The sequence below is a fragment of the Denticeps clupeoides genome, chromosome 16 (genome assembly GCF_900700375.1).
Source record: "Denticeps clupeoides chromosome 16, fDenClu1.1, whole genome shotgun sequence".
In the NCBI taxonomy this organism is placed as follows: Eukaryota; Metazoa; Chordata; class Actinopteri; order Clupeiformes; family Denticipitidae; genus Denticeps; species Denticeps clupeoides.
The window spans coordinates 8881589-8909474 of NC_041722.1; the positions used below are offsets into that span (position 1 = coordinate 8881589).

Sequence of the window (27886 nt, forward strand, 5' to 3'; positions counted from 1 at the left end):
CTTGTGAAAGTGTCAATTCGACATTTTAAAATGAACGGTGGTGACACTAGAGAAAAGGGCAGATGATGCCGAGCAGGTGCACGGCGCTGCCCACCGCGCCCACAGAACCCCGAAACCCCCCGAAACGACACCGCGCAGAGAAGCGTTCCAGCTTCATTCGAGGAGCTCCCGGCCCGCCCACATTTCATCAGTTGTAACCTGGTCTCCGCGTTCCCTGCCTAGCGGGGTGCACTTACCAGGAATAAAAAAAATTAAGATAAAAACAAGTAAAGAAAGAAAAGCTCTGCGTGTCCAGAGCGGGATGCTGCGCAGCCCACGCCGCCTCCTCCGCGCGCCTCACGCGACGCTCTCCCACCGGAGCCCACGAAACTACTTCGGATCCGTCGCGTGACGTCACGGCCCGCTCTCAAGGAGGCACACGCACACACCACACACACACACACACACTCCTGTCGCCGCCTCCCGCTCTGCCGTGACCGGTTTCCATGGCAACTCGCGGCGAGAATGGATGGGTTGCCACCTAGCGTCAGACCCGCCCGTGGGTTCGAGAGCCGACCTGGATCCACATCACGCCCAACGCACGTTTTTTTTTTCACAGGGTTCCTTCCTATTTATTTTCCTCGTTCCGAAACGAATCGCTATTTATTTTGCGAACCATCTGAGGATAAAGTTCACAGACCTTTTTCGAAACATTCATAAATCTTCGAAAACCGTGAAGGACGCATTGGGGGTTTTAATGTATAATGCACCAGTGTTCATAACAGATTAAACGTTGTAGTAACAATGTAGTTCTACAAGGTAAAAAAACATGGTTGCAATAATGTTAACCATTTATTGAACAGTGCAAAATGTCAAGGAGGCATATGTAATTACCTAAATATTTATAACGACCCACTAAACCACAAGCAAATGACGTCACCCACGTACACAGTCGTGCGAACAGGCCCATGCGACCGTTTCAGGTGTTTACTACTCATCGTAGAGTTTTCATGATTTCCATGTGCAGGGCAAGCCCTCCATCAGATTCCATCTAATTCTGCGCCTAGTGAATTAAACATCGCGTCCGGGGTGCCAATAATCGCCCTCTTCTGAGAGCTATTAAACTTGCAACTTAATGATTACAAAAAATAATACTTAACTATGGGTTTTATTCTCCGTTTTTTGGTTTATTTTTCACGTAAAAGGTCCCGTAATTACAAAGTGCACAGGGTTCACAGGGGCTCCCGTACATTAACCCCAGCAGCGTGACCCGCTGTGTGATTGGCTCCGCGAGCGAGACGGGGTGCGTGGCGTAGCGGGGCGCGGGCGCCCTGCACGCGCAAACACTAGGGCGGGACAAATGGTCAGTTCGATCAAATAAACTTTTAGTTCGTGTGGACATGAGCGACCGACCCGCCGCGGTTCTGGGCTTTTCGGACGCGCTCAGCTCGGACATGGCGACGCGTGACTTTAACTCCGCCTGAGTGGTGAAGGTTTAGGCGGACGCCACGTCCTCGTCCCCCGCGCTTCCCGCCTCGTCTCGCCGCAGGATCGTGTCTCCCGCCATGGATTCGGACAGCGTAGTGGGCGAGCTGCGTAGAGGCGCACGGTCCCTGCTCGGTGAGTCTCCGCGTCGCGTTTGACCGGGAAATACGAGCACCCATCCGGCATCTTGCTTATGGGGGACCTAAGGAGTAAGATCGCGTTTCAGTTGCGTCGCGATTTTTTTAAATAAGAGATTTCCGCTCGTTTTCAGGCGTTCTCGTTAGTTTAAACGCTGAAGAAGAAAAGGTTGCTTTATTGGGGCAGAAGTTCATCTTACGCGAAATCAGTCCGCTTTGTCGCTGCTAAACTAACGCGCTAAATCTGACGAAGACTGAAACGCCGTGAGCGAAACGCGTAGGCGCCAGCAAGGCGATTTATCGCATCCTTTTATGCGGGCAAATGTTAATAATTATAATATTTATTATAAACCCAGGCATTGGTGTTGGCGCCCACTTCCACTCGTTGCGAATATTAATTTGTATTTTTTGCTCGCGTCGCGTCGCCCATTTCCGGGTTGTCACTGGAACGCGCGCAGGGAATTCCGCGCCAAGATTTCAAAAAAGTGCCCTACCTGCGCGGGACGCCGCGCGCGCCCCCGCGACCGCCTCCCGCCTCGCCGCCATTGGTCGGTCGCGGCGAGGGGCGGGGCTACGTACGCGGTGACGCGGGCGTACAGTTACCGCCAAGCGTGCGAGGACGTGTTACAACGCGGTAAAAAAAAGAAAGAAAGAAGAAAAGGTTGAACGTTTTTTTTTTTTTTCAATGCACATTCGGAAACGTTAATAACTTGTGTTTATGTTTTTATTTTTATATATATATATATATATATATATATATATATATATATATATATATATATATATAAAATTTTAATTTTTTTTTTTTTTTTTTTTTTTTTTTGTTATGTGGTTCAGTGGGACGATTGTGTTTTTATTCCGTATGTTTTTTAGGTGGAAGATGACCAGTGCTTCACAAGGCTTCTTAAATCTAACCCCAAAGCCCCAACAACCACGTGATCAGATGGTTGGTTATTAATATGTTACACTTTATGAATGTTACTGACCCCTCGACGTATTCTGGATGGTTTATTTACTCGTGATCACATTTACCCTCCAGAACGGGGATGTGTTTGTGGAGCCGCAGACACTTGCGAAAGCGGCAGGAAAGGTCTACAAGTGTCCAGTACCGACTGAGTCCCAACAGGACATGGGGTCTTTGACGACCCCCACCAAGGGCAGGAATGTCCCTTCATGTGAGCCGTGGACTCCAACCTCAAATCTTAAAATGCTCATCAGTGCCGCCAGCCCCGAAATTCGCAACCGAGAGAAGGGGCGGTGTGAGGAGGCTGCTGAGCCAGAAATTTCGTCTCAGGTATAAACCGGAAAATGAGAATTATGTTTCTTTATCGCCACCTCAGAACCCTTTAATGAGCCTTAATTACATTTGTTCCGGAACATCAGTTTAATGTGACTTTATTGGAACTGACAGGATCTCGGCCTTGGGGAGGAATCAGAGAAAATTAGCCGCAAGGAGAAGAGCCTGGGCCTGCTGTGTCACAAATTCCTCGCCCGATATCCAGATTACCCTAACCCTGCAGTCAACAATGATATTTGCCTTGATGATGTGGCTGGCGAACTTAGTAAGTGATGGTTTCTTTCATTTCTTTATATATACACGGCCAGTCGTGCACCTATCTGACGCACCTATTCATTTACGTGTTTTGCATTTTTTACATTAAAGAACAAAACTGTAGACACGGGACTATGAAATAACACATGTGAATTTATGCAATAGACAAAAAAAATCAAACCTGGCCCAACGTTTCAGTGTCTCCAAAGCAGGGAGCTTTTGCTGTGATGGCAGCATTTCAGCCTTGTCTTCTCTCCACCACCTTAAGTTAGAGAACGGGGACGGTTTATGCTGAAGACTTTCTTATCATTCACTCATGATAATGAGCGTCTCATGAGGCGGCATTTGATGATGTCAATAGTGAACAAAGCAGCCATGAAAATAAAAAGAGGTGAAAAGAACAGATTCATCAAACACACTTCACTTCCTCCTGATACAATGAAATACTAAATATGTTTCTTGCATTGGATTCTTCAAAATGGCCTTTGTGTCCATAACCAAACTTTTGACTGTATATCTAGTGTATATGTCGTTAGTTTGTAATACAACTAAGTATTGTGCTGAAGAAGTCCGTGTCTGATGCTTGAGCCTCCATTTTTCCAGACGTGGAACGACGCCGTATCTACGACATTATGAATGTGCTGGAGAGTCTGCATATGGTGAGCCGCCTCGCAAAGAATCGCTACACGTGGCACGGACGCTCGAAACTCCCGCAGACGTTGGCAACTCTGCGGAAGGTGGGTGAGGAGCAGCGCTATGGGCAACAGATGCAGCAGATACGGCAGCACAGCTTCGACCAAGAGCTTGATTTTGATGAAGAGAAAGAGAACGAGGAGTTTTTGCAGGAGATGGACGGGGAAGGTGGGCAGAAGGAGATGTGCTTTGTAGAACTCCCTGGGGTGGAGTTCAAAGGTGGTAAGTTCAATGAAGTATTCTGTTGGTTTTTACTTTTTATTATGTGCCTCGTATTAAAAAGTGAGTGACGTGAATGTTTCTTTCTCTCAAAATCTGCAGCATCAGTCAACAGTCGCAAAGATAAGTCTCTCAGAGTCATGAGCCAGAAGTTTGTCATGTTGTTCCTGGTGTCCACTCCTCGCGTGGTCAGCCTGGATGTTGCTGCCAAGATCTTAATTGGAGAAGATCAAATTATGGACCGGGACAAGAACAAGTTTAAGAGTGAGTAATATGTCAAGATCACCATTGACCCTTTGAAATAGTTAATTTCTTTTTTATTAGTTAAATCTGAATAAAATGTTTGTGTTTAGCTAAGATCCGGAGGCTGTATGACATCGCCAATGTTCTGAGCAGCCTGGAGCTCATAAAGAAAGTGCATGTGACCGAGGATAGGGGAAGGAAGCCTGCTTTTAATGGACTGGACCTGAGGACCTGCCTCCCTGCTAATGGTATGTACAGATAAATAATGTTCCTGTGAGTGTAAACCGTAAACTAAAGATAAAAAAAAAAACTCTTTATTTTAGAAGTTCCGACAACAGCTTCAGTATCTTCTGCATCAAGAACACTGGAGCCACGTTCATCCATAGACAACTGTACCAAAAACCTCTTCTCCTCACCTGGTGAGAAACGGGGATTCACCCGCCACCATTCTCTGGTCAAACTGGCCAAAAGCATTCAAGATGATCGGAGGAAGATCAATTCTGCACCCACCAGTCCCATCAAAATCATTTCCAGTGAGTGAAGAATTTAATTACATTTTCCCTGTTTCAATGCTTGTTTTCTTTTTCATCATTGCCACTTTGTGTGTGTGTGTGTGCGCGCGTAGATGATTCATCCTATCCCAGTAAAATGGCACAGCTGGCTGCTATCTGTAAAATCCAACTTGACCAGCAGTCGAAGTAAGTTTTAATTCTAATCTTACAATTAGATCTGTTTGACTTATTAAATATTGTTTCATTATTCCAGGAATGTTGATGTAATTTCTCGCTTTGTTTACAGGATTCCAAGTAAAGAACACAAAATAAGTTCTAAAAGCAAAGAAGATACACCAGGATCCAGAGACAGCTTGGATAAGCTGACAGAAAAGAGACCAGTATCCAAGTCCTCCATGTCCGTTACAGAACCCCAGGCCAAAAGCCGAAGTGTGGTGCAGCTCCCTGTTCTGCCAGCGGGGGCGCTTCCCTACATTCCCCATCAATGCTCCCCTCTCATCCCCGTGTTGTTGCCGCAGCAACAGGTGAGAGGGCCTTATGCGGTTTACGTGGCCCACCCTCCACCCAGGCCGGTGCCCAGCTTCGCTGTGCGATCCATGACATTTGAAAGTCCTGGAGACTGCACTAAACGGTCCCCTGTGGCATCGGGCTCTGGGGGCACCGGGCCCCGCTCCAGCCCTAAAGCACTTAAGAGACCCAGCAGTGGGAAGTCCTCCGAGAACAGCCCCAAGGTCAGAAGATCTGCTGCTAGTTCTAAGGTGAGGACTTGTTTAGATAGGCCTGGTCTACTGGGGATAATCCTGTGGGCGCATGTATGAGGTTCCAGGATCAATCCCCACATCTCCTCTCCGATTTTGACATCTATAACAGCAGGTTCATCAAAATTACACACCCGGTTCACACCACTTCCCTCAGGAAGATGCTATCCGAGTGTACAATTGCACACAGAAAGACTTTCCTGAGGCTGTCAGACCCTTGAACAAAATGTAAAAGTTAATCTGACCTCACAACCATACTCATATTTACTACACACATATTACTGAACTATAACTATATTATTGTAGCAATAATATGTAAATGATGGCACGCAAGCATTACTTGGTTATAATATGTATATCTGACTTGTCGTAGGGTGCATCACCAACACTTGGTGAGATTCTGCAGTCACGGTTGCAGTCTCGGCGCGCGTCCCTGGGTTCAAACCGACCTTCATCTAGAGCACTCCACCTGGACCCAGAGTTCACGAAGCCGACTGAGGGTCAGGCCAGTGCCAACAGCAGCATTCAGCCTCTGGAGCACAGTGTGGAAACCTACCTGGAGAAGGAAGAGAGGTCCTCGACTTCTGAACCCGAGCTCGCGCTCACCCCACTTCACCCGGCACAGACCCTGAACCAAACGCACCCAGTTCCACTGCAGGAGGTTGTGGTTCCATCGGGTCGACTGCATGCAGAGGTGAGATTCTGATATGTTGCCAGACTTAAATATACTTTCAAATTTAATTTAATCATGCAGCCTATCACAGTCTTAATATTATGCATGGCTGTATAGTATAATTGTATATTATATATAATTTAATTAATTTAAACTGAAGTGATTGTCATTGTAAAACACTGCAGCACAGCACACGGTGACACAACGAAATGTGTCCTCTGCTTTTAACCATCACCCTTGGTGAGCAGTGGGCAGCCATGACAGGCGCCCGGGAAGCAGACTATAACGCATATATTACGTTTGTTTTTGCAGAACAGTAATGCATGAGCACAATATTGTGCAGTTTACGTTATATTACTAAAATGGTTTAAAATTACAAATGAAATGAATTACAAATGTTTTGTTTGTTTGTGTGGAAGACTTTGATACCAACAGGTTACCTGATTCCCATTTCCCAGCCGCCTATTTTGAGTTTTAAAGAGTCCCACCCTTCTAATGGAGAGGCTGCCAAAGCCTCCACACCCACTTACAATGTCTACCACACACCAACTGCAGGTACTGTTTTAATTATCTTGATTATGATTTTACCTATTGCAATTGGGAATCTTGATTATTTACTTTTGCCCCATTAGGTTCCAGACCCCTTATACCTCAAGAATTCACCCCCACAAGCCTCACTCTCCATCGGGCTCCTCAAGTGTCTCCTTACCCACGTGCCCAGAGTCCCAGTCCAGCCATCCTCAACTTCACCATGCAGAACATGGGTCTTATTCCAGCAGCAGGCAGCCCTCTGGTTCCTGAGCAAGCCAGTCCCCTGCCCACATCACACGTTGCCCTTCCCCAGAGGGGCATGGTCTTCATCAAGCCCCTGTCTCCTGCTGGACCGCTCCAGCATCCGCAGCCAAACCAGCCGCTTACACTCATCAGTTTACAGCAGGTAAAGTCTGATGTGTACCTCTAAATTATAAATATCCCATCGCCACTCTTATATAGGGTATATGCAGGAGTTGGATAAAGGTAGAATGTTAATTGCTTTCATTTTGCTTCTGTCTTCAGCCCTTACTGACGACACCTAAAGGCCCCCAGTGCATCCAGCACAGCCTCTTTCACACACCGGTGTCCACTCTGACGGCCATGACCACCCCTGTAGCAACCAAAACTGTCTTCATACCCCAGAGGAAACTGGACGTGAGCCCTGAAGACTCGTTAAATCAAAATGGGAGCCACCCCCACTGAAGACCACTGTGTATTACTGCTGCTAAACATCTTGAGCCTGTGAACTTGACCATGCATGTATGAGTGTATCAGCTGAATTGTATTTTTATACATATATGTATTGTTGGGTGTGCACACATTTTTGTATTTGGTCCTGAATGCTTTCAATGAATGTGTTCTTGAGGTGCTAAATGTGGTACTGGAAGACGACAATTAGTTAAAAACCAGTCCATGCAGCTTTTTTTTTTTAATATATATATATATATATATATATCAACTTTGTGAACTGTTTGATCAAAGTAGGATTTTTATTAATTGTTGTTACTATTGTTTCTGAGAAAATTCACTGTACAACCTTTCACACGAACTGTACATCAGGGATTTTCAGGGATTACGTGGAATGCCAAATTTGACTCATTGAACTGGTCAATGTAATGATGATGTCATTGTCTCTGAGTGCCACCGGGTGTAGGAAACCCCAACAGCCTTATTGCAGGGGGGGAGTATTGTAGCTGTACTGTAATGTAGATAAGTAACAGTAATCTAACTTTGCACAGTGTAAATGTTGACTTTAAACCTGGGGAAAGTGTTTTTTTTTTTGTGATATTAATGTTAAAATGTGAAATCGGGCAAATTGAAAAGAGTTGTAGAAAAATATTTAATTTCTCCTGGTCCTGTGACTTGTGTCTTGCTAATATTCAATGAGTGCGTCCTTTCTGGTATTTTCCTCTGCTTTGAGCGAATGAAGCTCAGAGAGGAGCCCTGTTTCCCAGCTCGGTGTCTGGAGTAAAGGCCTCTTTACCCACTACTGCTGTGGTCAGATGTTATTTTGGGCAGATGCTTTAATCTGGACGTCATTGTGGGACATTGAGGAGATAGAGGAGGGATGGGACAGTATTTAAGGACCCCCCTGCATGCATTTATAAAAGGTAGTCCAGACTGGTGAAGAAAGAGGTGAACTACGTCTTGCCAGCATCCCTAAGTAAGTACAGACTTCATCAGATTTCACAAATCTTTCTTTTCCTGGTTTTAAAAAACCTCTTTCTTCATCTTTCAGTAGTTTGGACGTTCTTTTTCTTGAGATGAGCTATTCACTGTTTTACTGCATAAGATGAATAGAAAGGTGCGTTTCTTTAAAAGTAAATTAATGAACCTAGCGGAGATGATAAGGACACATTTAAAACAATATCAAAGCTTGGAATCCACCGTCTCTAGTGCCTGGTCTATTAAAAGCTCTGTTCCTGGAATCGTATCACATTCGGGACTGATAAGCACTCAAAGAATGAATGGGGGGGGGGGGTTCCATTGAGATTCTTAATCACTTGTCTGCAATTTATGATTCAACCTACATAGAACCAGCACAAGTGTGGTGAGTTAAGTTTTGGATGATAATTCTTGGAACTGCGAAAGGTGACATAAAAATCATTATAAGGATGCCAAACTGGGGCGGAGGAGCGACGTGTGCGGCGTGTGAGAAGACGGTGTACCATGCTGAAGAGATCCAATGCAATGGAAGGAGTTTCCACAAAACCTGTTTTATATGTAGTAAGTATAACAGGAAAATCTTATTAAATATGTAGATTGTCTTTTCCACACCCGGAATCACAAAGTCCGCCGAGGGACACAAAGAGAAGCTGTGCTCTGCGGGCATCCCAGGCCGAACTGTGTTACCGGGAGTCACGGGGTCAGCAGTGTGTGTGGCGCGTCCCAGCAGCAGCTGAGTAAATGACAGGACTTTTTAGCTCAGTGCCAGCCAGGGTTTTGCCGACAGGTAGACGGGACCACCGGGACTACCGACACCCATGCGATTGGCTGCAGTTCACAGGCTAGAGTTCCAGCCGCGACGTGTTTTCTCCCTAAATAAAGCAGCAGAGCACTGCGTCCGGATTGTCCTGTTCCTGGGCTGGTAGCAGCCTAGTGGGTAACACACTCGCCTGTGAACCAGAAGGTGGGGTTCAAACCCCACTTACTACCACTGTGTCCCCTAAGTAAGACACTTAACCCTGAGTGTCTCCAGTGGGACTGTTCCTGTAACTACTGATTGTAAGTAGGCTCTGTAAATGGAGCAGTTGAGGAGAGATGAATGGCACCAGGTTGTGTATATGTATGTCTGTCCATGTTCCCCCTGCTATGGCCTCCACGTCAGGATGTGTTTGAGTGTGTGTGTGTGTGTGTGTGTGTGTGAAACCTCAAATTAAAGAGTTGTTTGTGTCCAGTGACTTGTAGGAAAGGCCTGGACAGCGCCACCGTTGCAGCACACGAGTCCGAGGTCTACTGCAAATCATGCTACGGCAAGAAATATGGGCCAAAAGGATACGGATATGGCCAAGGGGCTGGAGCGCTTAGCTCAGATCCGGCCGATGCAGACCACTGCCTACAACCTAAAGTGTACGTCACAAAAAAAATTAACAATTAGACACCATTAATTTGGACATGTTGTTTTCAAAAGCAAAAAATAGAAAATATTGCAAAATTTTCACAATTACAACTTGACCGAACAATTTATTAAGCCGAAACAATAAAGCACAAAGTGTGGCAACTATATTAACTGCTAAACAAACGACAGATCAAATAATCACATCAACAGAATGGTTTACAGAATTAGTGTGTGATTACAGAAGATGAACCCATCATAATTACTGCAAGAAGTGACATGGAATTAATTCATTTTAACAAATTATCCAAAATAGATAGTAATCAGTCATCGCAGAGTTATTAAGACAGACAGTAAAAGCAAAACAGAACTGCCAAGACACCCTTGATGTTGCCATGGAAACATTTCCATCATGATGATTAATACTGCATTTTGTAATGTCGTTTTTATGTTTTCGTCGGATTTACATTTCACTCAGCACCAAGCCTACCAACCCAAATCCCAGCAAGTTTGCACAAAAACTTGGCAGCACCGATCGCTGCCCTAGGTGTTCGAAGGCTGTGTACGCGGCGGAGAAGATCATGGGTGCAGGAAAGGTAAGAAGCTTTGACCCGAGCATTTCATGATGGGCACACATCACGCTGCATTTATTACATGTGTTTGTGGTAATTAGCTAAATTGTTGTGTGACAGCGGCGAGAGGAAGGAAGTGTGAGCTCAATATAACAGGACAGTTACCAACTACATCACGCTGAGAGGAGCCTAGTCTGGTTAACTAAAGCTACTTAAAGAGAACTACTGCAAACGTCTTCGAAAAACTATGCATTTTTAATGCAACATTTTACCAAAATCCACATCCAAAAATAATACATGCATATATGTCACTTTGTCACTTTTACACTTACAAGCTCTGTTGCACTACATGGTTTGCACTCTCCACCATGTGCCCTTATTTGTATATTGTGTTTTTAAAAATTGTATTTATACCTTTGTATTTAATGTTACTGTTTGTATTTAATGTTACTTGTAAGCACCACGGGTCTGAGAGTAACAAAATTTCAATTCTCTGCATGTCCTGTACATGTGGCAGAATTGACAATAAAGCTGACTTTGATATAATGTACACATTTTTAATAGCGTAAAATAGATATATCTAGGTTCCAGCACTAATGAGCCATTCTCATTTGCCAGGACCTGAGTGTTTTATCAAACTCCTGAAAACTTTTTTGTACAACTTTTTGTGGGGGTGATTACAGATTATTATACAGGTCAATGGTAATATAGTGATCTGAGTAAATACAGGGAACAAGATAATGAAACTAAAAAAATTATATACTGGATGATCAGTGAAACTCATTCTATGGAGCAACAAAGGAAGCCCTTCACTCTCATTAGTCCCATTTGAATCTTATCTCATCTGTTAATAACACTTTTTAATTAACTCTTACATAATGTGCAATGCTGCTTAGGCCATTACTACCTACATATTTTTGTATGTCTGTCTCTCGGTCTCTCTGTGCACTTGTTGTCTTTCCGTCTGTGCAGTTGTAGCATAAGCAATTTCCTTTGGGATTAATAATGTTTTCTGATTCTGATTCAGAGGGACTGGGTAATTCAAATTGTAGGAATTCATTTCCTGGAAAAATATTTTTAAACACCGCTGGTTTATGTCCCTGTGACCAAAGGCCTGGCACAAGACCTGCTTCCGCTGTGCCCTGTGTGGCAAGAGTCTGGAGTCCACAACGGTGACCGATAAAGATGGAGAGCTCTACTGTAAAGGTAAAAACCTTTCACACTCCCTCGGGCTGGTGTTCTGTCCTACTTGCCCCTAACTGTGACAGTGGTGGCCTAGCTGGTAAGGAAACCGACCCGTAATAAGAAGGTTGCCGGTTCGAGTCCAAAGCCATCCCCACACACTGCTCATGCCTGTCATGGCTGCCCACGGGTTAAAGGGTGATGGGTTAAAAGCTGTGTTTCACAATGACAATCACTTTACTTTCACTTCACTATTAATTCCCTCAACAGTGAAAGGCAACATTTCAACGTATACAAGCTGCATGCGGTATTGCCATCACTGTCAACAGGGCCGAAAAATGGCCCTCAGCATGCCATGCTTCTGATCAGCATGCGCCTACTGTGACGCCATGCGAGCAGTAATTGCAGCAGATGGAGAGATCAACCCGCCCCAACACTGTCATTCTCCACAGTGTGTAAACATGGCTGGGATATAAATTGCTCACATACCGCTGTTAATCTCGTCACTGTAAGAACAAAATGATGTTTTGTTTCACTGGATTAACAGAGTGCATCGCTCCTTGCCTCTGTGTGAAGGATGGATCTGCTGGATTATGAACTCTCAGTTCTTCACAGCAAGCAAATGGTTTCCGAGTCACAAGGGATAATCCACTACGTTTAGGACTCACTGTGGAGTGGATTATCTCGCATATTCCCTGCTCACTCGCTCAATTAAGATGCATCTCTCTTTCTGTGCATTCATTTCAAAAGATGAACAAATATGCCTGGAGCGATGTATTTTTAACTCATCTACTCATTCAAGAAGTTGATAAAGAGAAGTCTGCACTCAGTAACATGCATTTATTTCCTGACTTTTTAGTTTGCTACGCCAAGAACTTTGGACCCAAGGGCCGAGGTCTGGGGAACCCAGGAGTGGTGGAGGATGCAACAGTCTAATGGTTCTCTTAAGCATATATAAAACATAAACCAGGCCATTTTAGAAATTAATATATAGCTTCACTGTTGCCACCGTCAGATAAGGTGCTTTCAAGGAGGGAAAATCCTTTGGCCCTGAAATCAATGCTTAAATGGATCACACTGCAAACTGGAAAAAAGAGAGCATCCTATATGCTTGAATTTGAAACCTTTAAGATGAAATACCCTGTAACTGATAATTGCTCTGCTGTACTGGCTGTACTAATCTCAATGTGTCATGTTATTATATTGTTATTACGAGGTGGTCTCCCCCATGTACTTCTGTCTTTCACGGGTGATGAAGCAGAAACGTTCACTAATTAAAAACCACAGGAGATTGTTCAGATAAACGTTGTACCAATAAGCATCAAGGGCAGCTGGCTGCATCAAGCTAAAAACTGCAGGTGAGACTATTGAACATTTCACCAAACCTGTACCGTAAAGCCCAAATATCAACTGCTAAATAATTCAATGCACAAATATAAAGTCACTTTCTTTTTTGCAGAATAGTCTTTCAACTGAACGTAAATGTAATATTTCAGCCAAACGACGGTATTTCTACGAAGGCCTACAGGAGAGATTTTGGTCACTTTTCCATGGGAAACGCTGAAAGTAATTTCCTTCTCCCACATTCAACCAAAGGCTTGCACGGGAAGTTCACCTGGTGGGAATCAGCAGCTCATGATACGCCTTTCTCCAGAAATACTTTTATAGACTGTGTATCCAGTAACAATCAGATTATTAGAATATCAATTTGTGTGCAATAAGATCACAATCTATATAAAACAATCTAGATTTATTGGTTTGTTTCGATAGAAAACCGCAAATTCCTTTGTTTGCAAATGTACAATACAACAGATACAGCACTGTGTGGCAAAACATCTGGAAATGAAAGATTATTGCAGGCCCAGGGTGACACTGTGGCCAGCATGAAAATGATCCAGAGGAGCAGGCAGGTGTATAGATGCATACCTGAACAGTAAATGGTTGTCTTGTTCAAAAACATGCAGTGAAATAGAGATGAAAGGCAGAAGAAAAAGTGATAATCATCAAGCCGGCTGAATGTCCGATATAAAACATTAAAAATATATATATACCTTTAAACATCATACTTCATTTAAAAATGCTTTCAAAATGTGAAAATAGAACTATATCAACATATATAAAACAAAGATGGATTTAATTGATGCTTATATTTATATACATAAAATATAAGGCAACTTAAGATATTATCCCTTAGTATGTGTGTCCACAATTCTTCAAATTAAAAGACACACAAAAAAAAAAAAAAAAAAAAAGTTTCCTCTTCATTTGAGTCCTAAGTGGTACAAAAAATTATCTTCATAAAAAAGTTGAATTAAATAAAACCATTATGTCAAATATTCACAGGAGTTTTGTCTATACATGGCTCATGGTCTGTCCTGGTCAATCAAACAGCGTCAGAGGAGCCGAACATGGTGTTCTCCCGACCCAGGCCCATGGAGTATTGCTGGGTCCAGTCCAACACAACCGGCTTGCATAAACCACAGCACCGCAACTGGAAGAAATTCACCAAGTTCCGAACAAATCCAAAGCTAAAAAGGGAAAACAAGTGATTGCATTAAACAGGTTTTTTTTAAATGCATGTATATGCATAAACAGTGAGCTGTTGGTGCATGCTTACTTGTAAGGGTTCTGCCTCTGTGAAAAGGACTGTGGGAGTCTCTTCTGATGAATCATCAGATTGGCTCTCTCAGCTGTGGTCAGACCATAATATGCGACCTGAGGTAGAGGTAGACACCATGTTGTAATGCATGCTGAATTATTTCAACAAACTAGTTTCCCTTTACATACTACTACTACTACTAATAATTTTAATGATAACAACAACATTTTATTTGTACTGCACATCTCAAATTGCTACAGGATAAAAACAACATACTAAAAGTCATAAATCATCACAGAGTAACTGGTTGCAATGTTAAAATATGTATTTCTTAATACATTAAATGTGTAACATACAAACATCTAAAATTCTTACAAGTGTGAAAAAAGAACATTACCTGTAAGAGCTGGACCACGAACAAAATGGAGGCCCAGGACATGTGAAAGAAGGCCACGCAGAACATGTAGAGCACCCAAGGGGAACAGCCCATCAGAGCGGTGAACGCTGCCCACAGCCCCTCATCTTCATAGTGCAGTGGACAGTTCTTGGACCAATCTGACCGCAAACAGAGATCAGTAAATGCATCAGAATTCACACTTCTCATGATTCAGTGATCTCCATCAGCACAAAGGAAACACAAGTTCCCCCAGATTCAAAGGAGGCTCCACAGGTACCCAAAACTTCCTGCAAAGAGGGAGGTGGCTAATAAATATGCACACAATCACACAAAGGCAATTTGAAGCTGGCTGTTTGACAACCCAAGCAGCATGCTGTAAACTGATACAGCATATATCCTGCTTAATAAAGAGCAGCTCAGAGACTAGCAGCTCAAATTCCAAATACCATTTGGGCCCAAATATAAGACAAAAAGGAAATACTGGCAGATGGTGCCAAATATCAGGAACTGTAACTTACAAACTATGCTTCCATAGAATATCCAACCTGTCAGGAAGCAGAGGCACAACAGGAACAGGACAAAAAAATGGTGATTTCTTGCCCCTAAAGACAAAAACAAAAAGATGATTCAGAACAACTGTGTGCGTACAGACACTTGTGATTGATGACGTGATTCCACCGCCATAGCAACTTCAGATGAAAAAACGAGAGGCAAAGGGGTTCAAGGCGTTCTGAAGAATCACACAGCAGAGCACCTATGCAATTGTTGATCCAGACAGAGTGGTGGTCTTGCTTGGCGATGCAGGCATCACAGGAGAAGCAGTGATTGGCTCTCATCGGCTTCCTCATCTACGCACAGGAACACAGCAATGACTGCAGCAGTGGTGTTTAGTTTTTTAATGGGTTGTGTTCTGAATGAAAGGAGCAGCCTCTCACCATGCAGGAGGTGCAGAAGATCCTGGGGTCCAAACAGCCAGCTTCTGCTAGAACCACCACGTTCTACAGAGAAAGAGTACAACTGTTAAATTGCGAGATTTGAACCCTCGACCTTCTGACACTCACAAACCTTACAACTGACTTAACCTTTTTTTTCTCTTCCTCTGTGGCCTTGACGATGCCAGGGTCGGTCCTGCAGCTCCGGAAGTAATAATAAAGCAGGGCGGTGATTGTGAGTGCAAACAGAATCTGTACCGAGGCACTGGGACCGTGTGGAGAAGATCCATTAAGGAGCGTAAAAACAATCAGAAGTTAATGGCATTTCACCGGGTGGGAAATAAAAACTGATTGAGAACAGGACAGAACACACTGTTCAGATGTTTAGCGTGCGGCCAGCACCCCAATCACACATTAAGTCCCAGAGATTGATTGACACAGTGGTGTAACGATGAAGCCGTCGCTACGTTGGCAGCATTTCAACGGCAAATCAACAAAACTGCTGCGCTGAAATCCCCAAAGAAGAGGTGCAGGCTGAGGTTATTAAAGTGTGTGTGTGTGTGTGTTTTCAATGAAAACACTGAGCAATGAGAAGGATATCAGGCAGAAACCACAGGAACCATGTAACCACCATCCAGAACACTGAGGCGACGAGGCTGATTGAAGGCAACTGTTTTTGGAGGTCCTGACCAGAGAGTCGCCTGTTCAAAAACACAAAAACTATTTAGGCAGAAAGTTCCAAAAATATCATATTAGGATTTTGCATTGTGTTTATTACACTAAGGTACAGGTTATGACAGATTTATGAAGGTGAATTGGTTACGTATGTACTGGCTCTGCCCTTCCTTATATAATTACTGGATCAAGATATTTTAAACGTTATCAGAGTTTCTGGGGGGGAACGTGGAGCCAAGTCCTCTTGATGCTTTGTCTTGGGTCTTCTCCTCAACCCCTACTCATCAATAGGATGTGCTAGCTTTTGCCGCCTTGCTGGTGAGAAGATTAATTGTAATAAATTGGAAGTCCTCAAAATTCCCCAGCCATACTCACTGGATACGGGACATCGTTTTTAAAATTACATTTGAGCAGACTTTCCGGAAAAATAATTTGGGGTCCCTTTTTCAGTCTGGTTTAGAGTAATATCCCCATCCGTTCCTGTGTGATGCAATTTGACTGGGTGGGATTGTACTGTGTCAGTTTTTGTTGTAGATGTGACTGATCCCTTTCGCAATACCTTTCTTATTTATTCATTAAATCATCTTTAGGTTTGGGGGGGGTGTCTTTTATTACTTTTGTTATGTGGCAACATCAAACAAAAAATAAGAAAAAATTAAACTTTGCTATGAAGTGATGTCCTTAATTACAGTGTATGCAGTAGTGCGGTGTTCCTTACCGCGACGCGAGGTTTACTACAGCGAGGACGCAGGCCAGCAGAACTCCCTTCAACAGCCAGGACTCAGACCTCATGTTCACGACGGCCCCCACTGCCCACATCACCAGCACACAGAACAGCAGCTGTGCATAGTACTGCAATGTAAAAACACACACACATACACACACACACACACACACACAAGGTCAACTGGACACATTCAGGACAAAACCTGGTCCAGCCAGAACACACGTGCATGGCCTACTACCCTCCTCCTCCTCCTCCGTTCTTCTCAAACACGATTACACAGGGGAACACTTAACTGTACAGATCTGGGTTAAAGCGGCAAATTAAACAATGTGTTATAAAAAAAAGTGTGGCACAAACAAAGCTCCCGGGGGCTCGACTAACGTGATATGAGAGAAGCTGCTTTTCTCTCACTGGTTGAATTCAAGGTTAATTACCCCCTTATGATTTCTTGCCACTAAAACACAAACATGCTTCCTTCTGCAATTAGTTTTTTCCCTCCTTTAATATCAGCTGAGCTAAAGGGGTTAAGCAGTTTGGTGTAGAGTTTGGGGGGGAGGTACAAGTCCGCAACCTGTCAGCGTGCAAATCAAAAGTACTTATAATCCACCATAGTGACATTGCCCTCCCCCACAAACCTCTTCATCCAGCTTCATCCAGCCATGAGCCATGGGGCCAAACACATACGGGTCACTCATACAACTCATTTATTGAACCAACCCATGACACCATATCTGGCACTGGGGCAAATGGTTTGAGGCTGAAACGGTCAAGTTCATACCAATATAAATTTCAGTCAGATTGAACTTGAAAAATCAGTTAAACTAGAAGAACAAGAAGCTGAAATTTCTACCAACAGCAACACGTGTTGCTGTTCCATGTAAACAAGGATCAGACAGCACCAGGCTGTGTCCAAATCTTAAGATCTATGACTGCCAGACTGCTGAAAAGTGATTTAATACAAGTGAGAATGATGAAGGGTGAGCTGTGTTACAGTACCCTGTATCTTTTGAAGGTCTTGAGGCATGGCGAGTTGGATTTGATTCTCTCTTGTTTGACGTGGTTGAGCATGTGAAGAAGGAGCGGGCTGTTCACCTGGTGAGCCAGGTCTATCGGTGTGTGACCCTGCGGTCAGACAAAAGAAAAGACTCACGATTCATCATTCTGAATCACAAAACTCTCATTTTTACTGTGCAATTCCACCAGCAATGCAGGTACAGATTAAAAATATGACACAAAGGGTGCTGCGTCCCTAAGGAACATGCCCCACAAAATCTGCAATAAAAACCATCCACTCAGGCTCACATTGATGTTCACTAGGTCAACGCTGGCCCCTGCCTCCAGAAGGATGTGCACAGCATCTACGTTTCCTGCGAGGACGGCGCAATGCAGCGGGGAGTTCCTGTTCACCTTGTCGAACACATTCACAGACGCATTGCACTTCAGGAGAAAGTTAGTTGGCTCCGGCCTAAAACAAACACCACAAAGGGGAAAAATTTATGTAAAAAAACAACCTGTACAGAGGTGTATAAAAAATAAAAATAGCACCACATTTTAACAAAGCATTTACCCAATAATTTTCTGAGCTGCCAACATCAAAGGTGTTTGTCCATTCAGGTCTGGAGAATCTACTTCCTATAAAAGGAAAGAACATACTTTTAGCTCTAAATACAGTCTAACAATCAGGCCAACATATCTTTATATTACTGCTGTAACTAGAGAAGTGCCCCACCTGTCCCTTAGCCATGAGATAGGCAGCTATTGGCATGTGCTGGTAGAGTATAGCCAGGTGCAGACACCGGTAGCCCTCTCGATCTGTCAGCGTGGGGTCGGCTCCATATCGCAACAGCTGGATCACCATAGAGAGATGGCCTTGTCTGAATGGGGTCCAAGAACGGTAAAGGTGAAAAGGTAAGTGACCCCCAGGTCCAACCAGCAAAAATTTAACAAACCATCTAATTGATTTTTTCCTCCTTTTTTTGACATGGTAAAAACAAAATAAAAAAATATATACTATGTTTTTCAGATTGTAAATAAAGCAATTTAAAACATATATGTTTGGAGTCCTTATAGGTAAAAAGTCACTCTGTACTGGAAATGCAGTAAGGAAACGAATCACAGAGTTCCATAGACTTACGTAATGGCCCAATGTAGAGGTGTAGAGTTCAAATCTCCCCCCAACTGGTCAATCACAGCGCCTTTAGAGATATAATAACTGTACAAAGCACACAAACTTTGTTAGGTGGTGAAACATAATGGCACATTTTTAAATATGAAATAATCTTAAGACACTATGCCACATTCTAGTATGGTCCAACAGATACCGTTAGGGCACTTTCACACCTTAGAATGTCTGCTTTGGTTCGAAACAGTCGGTGAATTTGTAAAATAATTTTTCTCATGGTTCGCTTTCCTTTCACACAGGGGCAAAATCCAAGCGAATCTAAATGTGTCACTTCAAATCACACAAAAACTCTCTCGCTGCTTATTGGTCAGATGTGTCGCCACAGGGACAACAAAAAGAAGAAATAGATCTTCTGTTGTGGACAACTACATGTTTGTGTAAAATCAGAGGGACATTTACATCATATAATTTAATTGTTGCCCGGGCAGTAATTTTTATTCGGCATTACGTACATTTACCAAAATCCTACAGTTGAACAATAAAGCACAGTTAGAGTTCATATACGTTTTTTAGCTTGCGACATTGTGCAGCATACTTCTTTCCCTGAGATCTTTACTAAATACATTTTTTTTTTTTTATATAAATAGTGCAAGTGCAACTTTTGTGGACTGTTTGGTGCGTATGTAGTAATCAGACCAAATGTCTATGAGGCACTGCACCTCTTCACGACTCCGCGATTTATCTTACAGAATGGCGTACAAAGAAGATAACATTGAAATTCACAGAAAATACCCTGTTTTTAATTCATGTTATTTGCAGCGATTTGTCCTGTCTTGGTACAGTATGCCCTCACCAGAGTTCGCTTTTTTTGGTTTGATTAAAATATCACCAAACTAACTTTTCAAGCAAACTAAAGCCTGTAAGAGTGAAAGCACCCTTATATATTTATGGCCGCGAGGACTGGACTGAAAACTAAATGGATACGATTTACAGCATAATCTCTACCACCAAATACATCTGCACTTGACTGCAATTTAAGAAGAAGAAAAAAAAAAAAACTTAACAATGAGTCACGTACTCAACCAAGTCTGCTCGATTGTTAATAGCTGCCCAATGGAGCAAAGTCACATTCTCTTTGTCTGGTTGCCTCACATCATAACCTGCCTCAACCAGCTCCTTACACCTCTCCAGGATCCCAAACCTACAGAAAAGAAGAAAATAATACATACATTTACATATATGCACACAATATCAGACAAATTCAAACAAGATCTCAAAAGCACTTTCAAAATATCACAATAAATATCATAATAAAAAAAAAAGGATATCAATTAAGGGATATTAAGGGTTAACAGAGAGAGACCAGTCAAATGATACATGTCATGACAATTAATAAGAGGCTGCAAGACTAGGATAAATAAAATATTTCCCTAAGCACGTCCCTTTGTTTGTCATATCTTTGGGGTGGTAGCCTATGAACAAGAAGACCCAGGTTGAAACCCCACTTACTACTATTGTGTCCCTGAGCAAGACACTTAACCCCAAGTCGCTCCAGGGGGGGACTGTCCCTGTAACTACTGATTGTAAGTCGCTCTGGATAAGGGCATCTGGTAAATGCTGTAAATGTAAATGTGTTTATGACATAGAGGCGTGGCCCCGACACAAAGTGCCAGAGACGTGGATCTTACTGCGTTGCTTTGACTATATCCCAGCTCCCGCGGTCATCCATGTGGGCCCGTTTCTTCGGCTGCTGTGTAGGGTCCGCCATGGTCTCGCCCCTCATGTTGAACTGACCATGGAACCCGGGCGTAAAGCCGTGGCCCAATCCCCCGAACCCACGGACTCCAGGACCGTGGCCGTGTCCATGCCCACCATGCCCATGGCAATTTTCGGAACGATGACTGTGAGACTGCAGGTCCATGAGGAAGAGAGACTTTATCACACGATGTATTTCACTGCTTCTGAAAAACATTTTCTTATCGGAACTCAAACATAAGATGCAGTTGGATCGATGCGGCCATATACTACCTACTTCCTGTCTATTGTAAGATGATTTTTGCAACTAAACAGCACTTTTGAATGATAACAAAAAAAAAACTTCTGTCACAATGAATAAAAAAAATTACAGAACACCCTGTTAATCCGCTGAAAGACACTCCACGGATCGATTACAGATTATTTTACAAATTTACTATGAGAACATTTTTATCGATTTCGGAAATGCTCCGTGTTCAAACTCTTCAAACTGGGAGTACTTCGGACGCCAAAATGAAACGATGTTCTAATCTCGTTAGGACTTGTGCGGGGAGGCACATGACAGGATTTCAACATTTAATTTATTCGTCTGACTAGCGAGCCCTCCGCCTAACTAGCTAGCTTAGTTTATTTACTGGCAGTTTTATTGTTTGGCAGGGCGGCTGACTGGCAGGCGACGATAAATGAACCGGTCGTAGGAGAACTTACATGACCAAGTTCCTGCCAATCCATCGCGGAGCGTTACGGACGTGCGGCTTCAGCCTGCTGGCTGTCAAAAGCAGGCGGCTAACGCTCGGCGGGGAACTCCTGGCTAACGCGAAGCGCGACACCTTCACGGACTTCCTGGGTGCTGAGGCTGGAGCTGATTCGCCGGAGATTGGATGACGTCAGACCTAGGGGGCGGGGGTTCGCGTCCAAAAATCGGTTGCCAGAACCATAGTAATGACGCACAAAATAAAGGGAACCAGGGAAATACTGACTTAAGATGGACATCTGAAATGTCTCAAAGTAAAGCGGTCAAAATGAAATGGAGTGCAGAAACATTATCCGACGCTGTCCTCTGACACTTTCAGTTTAATATGGTATGCAATGTTATTCTGATGATACACATTCACATTCGTTCTGTGGCGCTGCTTGAAATACTTGCTTTCATGCAGTATGTACACTACGAGGAATTTGACTTTTCGAGCTAGTTAGAAGTTATGGGTTAGTTTCAGCCACACTCGATCATTTGAGAGACTTGTTAGGATGAAGTCACGAATCAGACCTGGCACCCCTGCACTCTGCATGTACGCTGGCGGTGTTTGAATTCAAATTTTTTTTTTGTCGCATTCAAAGATGAAAATCCATTAAATCTCGTGTTAGTGTTTTTAAGGCAGGATCTTACAGGCACTGAAAGTGCATTTTTTATCTTTAAACCTGACGGTCAACGCAAAGTAGATCCCCAAGGTTTAGAAATGGGCACCCAGATGCCCATGTCCATCTTTTGCTCTCCAATAACAGGCCAGTCAAATACAGAAATAAGAACGTCAGAATGTTTACTGACATATAGGGACCTTTACATTTTAAAATGTTATGAAATTCTGATATACTGTAAGCCATTACTTGTTTAATTTCTTTGTCCCAGAGGTACAGAGTCCCACTATAATTTATTGCATTTTAGTTAAGGCAAAACACAGATAAAATAATATGAACTATATACGTATTGGTTGTTGCCATGTCTGTTCTTTTGCCTTTAATCCCACAGGGGAGCATGAACAGGCCTTTTGATTCCCTTGTATCATTCCAGAACTCTTAGTCCTTCATGATCCATTGGCAAGTTTGGGGGCAGTGGTGGCCTAGCGGTTAAGGAAGCGGCCCCTTAATCAGAAGGTTGCTGGCAAAAGCACCGTCCCCACACACTGCTCCCCGGACGCCTGTCATGGCTGCCCACTGCTCACTCAGGATGTTGGGTTAAATGAAGAGGACAAATTTCTACACTGTGTACCGTGTGCTGTGCTGCTGTGTATCACAATGACAATCACTTCACTTTCACTTTCACTGTAGTATTGTTCTTGAATAAACATCCGTTGAACACCAAAATCACATGGACTTGATACGAGATGGAATGAGGGGTAAAGAAGTATGGCACTGAGGGGTGGGAAACCTCTGACATTGCCACACCAGATTCCAAGTACTCCTCATGTAAAAATGCAGAGGGCTGGAAAAGCTGGTCAAACAAGCCGAGAGATAAGGCAGTGACAGTTCACGGCCCTGCAACTATGCAAGATAATGAACAAGTGAAATGTGTACAGGGTGCCTGATGCAAATGACAAAAGACGTTTAACATGAAACAATTTAATGTAATCATGTTTTAAAATATGCAAATCATCGACCTGAGTGAGCTGCACATGCAAAGGACCCACCATCCCCTACCATGAACACAGAAGGTCATAAGAGTACATCATTTACAAATTTTGAACATTATTTTGCATCCATTGTGAGGCACACCAAAGAGGCACATAATATACAGTAGGTAAGCATTACAATATGAAACCCGTGCAGGTAACGCATAAAAAGATCAACTTTTTGGCCCCTGACGTCTTCGCTGTATCCTCCACTCCGCCAGGTGGCAGTACTGGCCGCGCTAAACCACAACAACATAAACGACGACGAAGAAGCGCCAAACTATGGCGAAATAAACGATGGATTTTTAAATCAATGAACCGCTACAGATGTTACGGCCCCCACCACAAAAGACAAAGTTTCGCGGATTCAGAGAGAGAATAACTGAGTGCGCAGAGGAAATGTTTTCACTTTCCAGGGGCAAAAACATTCAAAATGGCGACGCAAATGACGTCACAGCGACACCCGCCCTGTGGTTTCTTTCGATGGCAAAATTGCGGCGTTGATGCAGTTTGAAAATCTGGCGATCGGGACGTCCCTTATTCGTGACGGAGATTCGTTTATTCCCGGCGAAGTGTTTCTGGTGTTGGCAGCCGGGTTCCATGGACTGCCGTCCGAGCTCATCATTGACGCCTGATATTACAACACTGAGCGCAAAGCTGGATGATCGTCGGAGGAACGGTTTACTGATTTCTAAAAATCGGATTAAATTCACTAACAACGAGTGATGACCTGCCTGTTCAGCTTGGTTCACCTGTCCCCAGTCTTCCTGTTACATTATAACTCTACTAGCTCGTTAATTAGCTCATTAACTGTCCTAATGTCCACATCTGCATCGCCTGCAAGTCGTTATTCTGGCCAAATAAAACAAATAGTCATTTTCCTACAATAAGCGGGAAATTCTGTCCCTCTGTGCCAATTACATGATTAACGTAATTAGAGTCATTACAGAGCAATTTTCCATGTGAGAAATACATATGTAGGTGTAGGACCAGACTCCTGGAGATAAATCCGCGCTTTGCATTCTATTTAATTCACTTTAATGTAATTAATTTGTTGTGTTCAGGCATACCCAAAAAGGCCATGCAGGTACACAAGGTTAAGTGGCAGGTCGTGTAATACGTCTAGGAGGATAAAACTTTGGTAGAGGTGTTCCACTGTATAAATTAGGGCTCCTCAACATAATTAAAGTTCAGGGTCGTTCAGAAAAAAATTATATTAATACAATTGTAAAATTAAAATAAGCAAAAAAGTATTTCACTAAATTGAATATTCCTTCACAAAATACCCCCCCCCCCATTGATATCGTAGCAATCCTTGTATGTTCTATGTTTTGAGAGGATTCTGACATAAAGTGAGAGACTTGCATTAGTGAACACAACATTCCACTGGAACCAAAGACTCATGGTTGCTGGAAATTGAAAAAAGTGGTTGCTCTCTTTATTAATGTTGAAATTGTATAAATTAACGACCATTTCCAGCTTCCAAAGTCGTTTACGATACTTACAATGTCTGCACAAGACTTTTGTTCAATTTCATGTTTTATTGATTGGCAAAACAATTGCCAAAGACAGGGACATTTTAAAATGACCCCAAACCTTTGAATGGTAGCATTTTAAAGCAGAGATAAACAATTATTTCTGGGATAAACATGTCAGTACAGTTGTGTCTGCATAAAGGTTAAATATCAATTTAGTCAATATCAATAATATAATTTACTGTACAAGTATTTATTTAATGGATCCTGTCTGAGATGTAAGGCTTTTTCTGAGTCTGAGTTTTTAAGGCTTAGTAGTTGCAAGCACTCAGTAATAGTTCTATTTCATTATATTTATTATTAATTACTATTCCATTGCATAGATCCGTGCACCTTTTTGTAACCCCTCTGTCTCTGCAGGTTGCAGAGTTAGTCAGTAGATGGCAGTGTAACCTACAAAGACAAACTTCTCACCTGCATGCACTGAAGCAAAACTTATCAATAACCTTGCAATGCTGACTTTTTCATCATAAATGTGCATGTTAAATAATCCCACAGAAACACACCCAAGCAACATGGTGTATCTTATGCATATATAAATGCAACACTTTAGTTTTTGCTCCCATTTTTCATGAGCTGAACTGAAAGATCTGAAACATTTTCTACATAAAGAAAATACCTATCCACTCTCACATATTGTTCACAAATCTGTCTAAATCTGTGTTGGTGAGCACTTCTCCTTTGCTGATATAGGTGCTGATTAGACAACATGAATATTATTCATGTTGAGCCTTAGACTGGCCACAATACAAGGCCACTCTGATCATAGAGCCAGTTAGGGTGGTAGTAGCCTAGTGGGTAACACACTCGTCTATGAACCAGGAGACCCAGGTTCAAATCCAACTTACTACCATTGTGTCCCTGAGCAAGACACTTAACCCTAAGTTGCTTCAGGGGGACTGTCCCCTTATTGCAAGTCCCTCTGGATAAGGGCAACTGATAAATGTAAATGTAAGTTATGCAGTTTAACACATCTCCGTTGCAGAGTTGGTCAGGCTGTTGATGGTGGCCTATGGAATGCTGGTCCACTCCTCTTCAAAAGCTGAGCAAAGTCGCTGAATATTGGCAGGACCTTGATCACGCGATTGTGTACGCCAATCCTGAGTATAAATATATATGTTTTGATCAGTTGCTAAACAACAGATTTTGTTCATTTTAGATACAATTTACACACACACATACAGTACAGGCCAAACATTTGGACACACCTTCTCATGTGTTTTCTTTATTTTTATGACCATTTACATTGGTAGATTCTCACTGAAGGCATCAAAACTATGAATGAACACATGTGGAGTTATGTACTTAACAAAAAGTGGAGCCCTGGCCTCCACAGTAACCGGACCTGAACCCAGTCGAGATGGTTTGGGGTGAGCTGGACCGCAGAGTGAAGGCAAAGGGGCCAACAAGTGCTAAACACCTCTGGGAACTCCTTCAAGACTGTTGGAAAACCATTTCAGGTGACGACCTCTTGAAGCTCATCCAGAGAATGCCAAGAGTGTGCAAAGCAGTAATCAGAGCAAAGGGCGGCTATTTTGAAGAAACTAGAATATAAAACATGTTTTCAGTTATTTCACCGTTTTTGTTAAGTACATAACTCCACATGTGTTCATTCATAGTTTTGATGCCTTCAGTGAGAATCTACCAACGTAAATGGTCATGAAAATAAAGAAAACACATTAAATGAGAAGGTGTGTCCAAACCTTTGGCCTGTATTGTATATATATATGTTATTGAGTGTTGTGTATTTTATGGATGTATTTTTCTGTGCTGATTTCATGTGTTACATGCAAGAAACACTGAAGAAATATTAGTTTGGGGAATAATGCTGAAGATATGTCCATACTCAAAGCTTAGGCACAATATTAGCTGTGAGAGACACCTGTACAGACTGAAACCGGGGCCTGAGCCAAACGGAGGTGATAAGAGAGCCAATAGGAAATGTTCAGGGAGCAACTGGGACTTCCTGAAAGTGAGGGGGAGCGAGAGGGAGAAATGCTGATAGCAGCGTTTCATACAGTTGTGGCAGAGCGCTTGGGAAAGAAAGGAAATTTAAACCTGATATAAGCTGATAGTATTAGTAACAGGTGGGACCCTGCCAACATGTGGGTCCAGACATTGATGCAGAAGCAGCATTAATACATATATAAAATTATTTAGAATCAATTTTTTTGTTCACAATGTACATTTCATCATATTTGGCTAAATGTAGATTTTACCATCTTTTGTACATATGAAATTGATGTGAAGGGCTGTAATATAGAGCCTGCTATTTGTCACAGCAGCAGATGCTTTTCCCACAGCAAGAAATGTCTGCTTTTTATTTTTTTCACACATGCCTTTAGGAAACAAAAGCTTTATTAGGATAATTAATTTTCATCAGCAGGAGGTCCCCGCTACCCCATCTCTCTCTGTTGGGAGCCACAAAGTTGGCAACACTGACAAATCTCACTCTCTATTCCACTTCCACGGGAGTCAAAAATGATTTGTGCGAATGCCCAGCCCACCCATAACACGGCTTTACAATGGGATCAAAGATACAACGCATGGCACCGAGCGTATTCGCATAGAATAAAATAAACGGAGTAAAGGGCATATTGTGTTGGGGAGTAGCTCTCTGAGCATTGGAATGCAAATTATGGCTTTTTTCCCTTTTCTTCCTACTGTTTGTTCCCTTCCTCCTCACCTCCCACTCCTCAAACCTGCACAGTCCATTAAATCTCATTAGTTTTTTAATGGCAACGCGGAGAGGCGAAAGACAATCTGTTGCACTGATGCTAAAACTCTGGCCCTTCTGCATTCTGCGTGTTCTGACTGTTTTAATGTGAACTCGCATCCCAGAAGTGTGTGTGTGTGTGTGTGAGTAGAATCACGGGTTTCTTTCTGCTGAGTGAAGGGGGACCTATGGAACTCTACCCCGTCCCCTCTCTCTGCTCTTTCCTTACTCTTCTCCAGTCTTTCTTTACTTTCCCTCCCCCAGGAGCTGAAATCTGCATCCCTCCTTTTTCCCCCCTCTCTTTCTGCTAGATGGTTTATACGAGTCTGGATGAACAACAGAAGGGTCCTTCTCAAGGGGGCAAGACGACCGCTGCCATCCTGCAGACTCCCTGGCAATGCAGGGTACCCGTGCAACCCTGGTGGCAGAGCTCCAGTTGGCAGACGG

At 43.0% G+C, this 27886-nt stretch overlaps 3 protein-coding genes across 3 annotated transcripts; 2 read left to right on the top strand and 1 right to left on the bottom strand.

Annotated features, from left to right (window-relative positions):
- The first annotated feature begins 2445 nt into the window (after positions 1-2445).
- Positions 2446-8091, top strand: LOC114766195 (transcription factor E2F8-like). Its single transcript, XM_028956845.1, is given in 14 exon segments — positions 2446-2547; positions 2641-2895; positions 3013-3163; positions 3757-4068; positions 4168-4329; positions 4419-4517; positions 4520-4549; positions 4635-4841; positions 4934-5006; positions 5107-5578; positions 5952-6272; positions 6671-6806; positions 6884-7188; positions 7308-8091. Coding segments are annotated over 14 exon segments (2787 nt in total). The 5' UTR covers positions 2446-2463; the 3' UTR covers positions 7488-8091.
- Positions 8092-8335: 244 nt separating this feature from the next.
- On the top strand, positions 8336-12567 carry LOC114766085 (cysteine and glycine-rich protein 3-like). Its single transcript, XM_028956692.1, has 6 exons — positions 8336-8448; positions 8899-9011; positions 9683-9854; positions 10319-10436; positions 11525-11618; positions 12454-12567. The coding sequence occupies exons 2-6, from the start codon at positions 8900-8902 to the stop codon at positions 12528-12530; spliced, it is 573 nt and encodes a 190-aa protein (XP_028812525.1). The 5' UTR covers positions 8336-8448; position 8899; the 3' UTR covers positions 12531-12567.
- A 758-nt stretch (positions 12568-13325) lies between these two features.
- LOC114765981 (palmitoyltransferase ZDHHC13-like) lies at positions 13326-21657 on the bottom strand. Its single transcript, XM_028956559.1, has 17 exons — positions 21510-21657; positions 20735-20955; positions 20125-20247; positions 19059-19136; positions 18654-18798; positions 18492-18556; positions 18227-18389; positions 17921-18046; positions 16916-17049; positions 16123-16223; positions 15673-15797; positions 15526-15588; positions 15345-15438; positions 15109-15192; positions 14591-14748; positions 14212-14309; positions 13326-14122 (listed from the first exon to the last, which is right to left on the bottom strand). The coding sequence occupies exons 1-17, from the start codon at positions 21531-21533 to the stop codon at positions 13978-13980; spliced, it is 1947 nt and encodes a 648-aa protein (XP_028812392.1). The 5' UTR covers positions 21534-21657; the 3' UTR covers positions 13326-13977.
- Between the last annotated feature and the right edge of the window lie 6229 nt (positions 21658-27886).

What these genes read in the sequence shown, in the direction of transcription:
- LOC114766085 (XM_028956692.1), top strand. Translation starts at nt 8,900, where the DNA reads ATGCCAAACTGGGGCGGAGGAGCGACGTGTGCGGCGTGTGAGAAGACG. An exon ending in CAAAACCTGTTTTATATGTA is followed by an intron (nt 9,012 to 9,682) that starts GTAAGTATAACA and finishes GTTTGTGTCCAG; the next exon opens with TGACTTGTAGGAAAGGCCTG. An exon ending in AGATCATGGGTGCAGGAAAG is followed by an intron (nt 10,437 to 11,524) that starts GTAAGAAGCTTT and finishes CTGTGACCAAAG; the next exon opens with GCCTGGCACAAGACCTGCTT.
- LOC114765981 (XM_028956559.1), bottom strand. Translation starts at nt 21,533, where the DNA reads ATGGATTGGCAGGAACTTGGTCAT. An exon ending in AGACCTTCAAAAGATACAGG is followed by an intron (nt 17,050 to 17,920) that starts GTACTGTAACAC and finishes TTTACATTGCAG; the next exon opens with TACTATGCACAGCTGCTGTT. An exon ending in GTTCCTGTGGTTTCTGCCTG is followed by an intron (nt 15,798 to 16,122) that starts ATATCCTTCTCA and finishes GATCTTCTCCAC; the next exon opens with ACGGTCCCAGTGCCTCGGTA.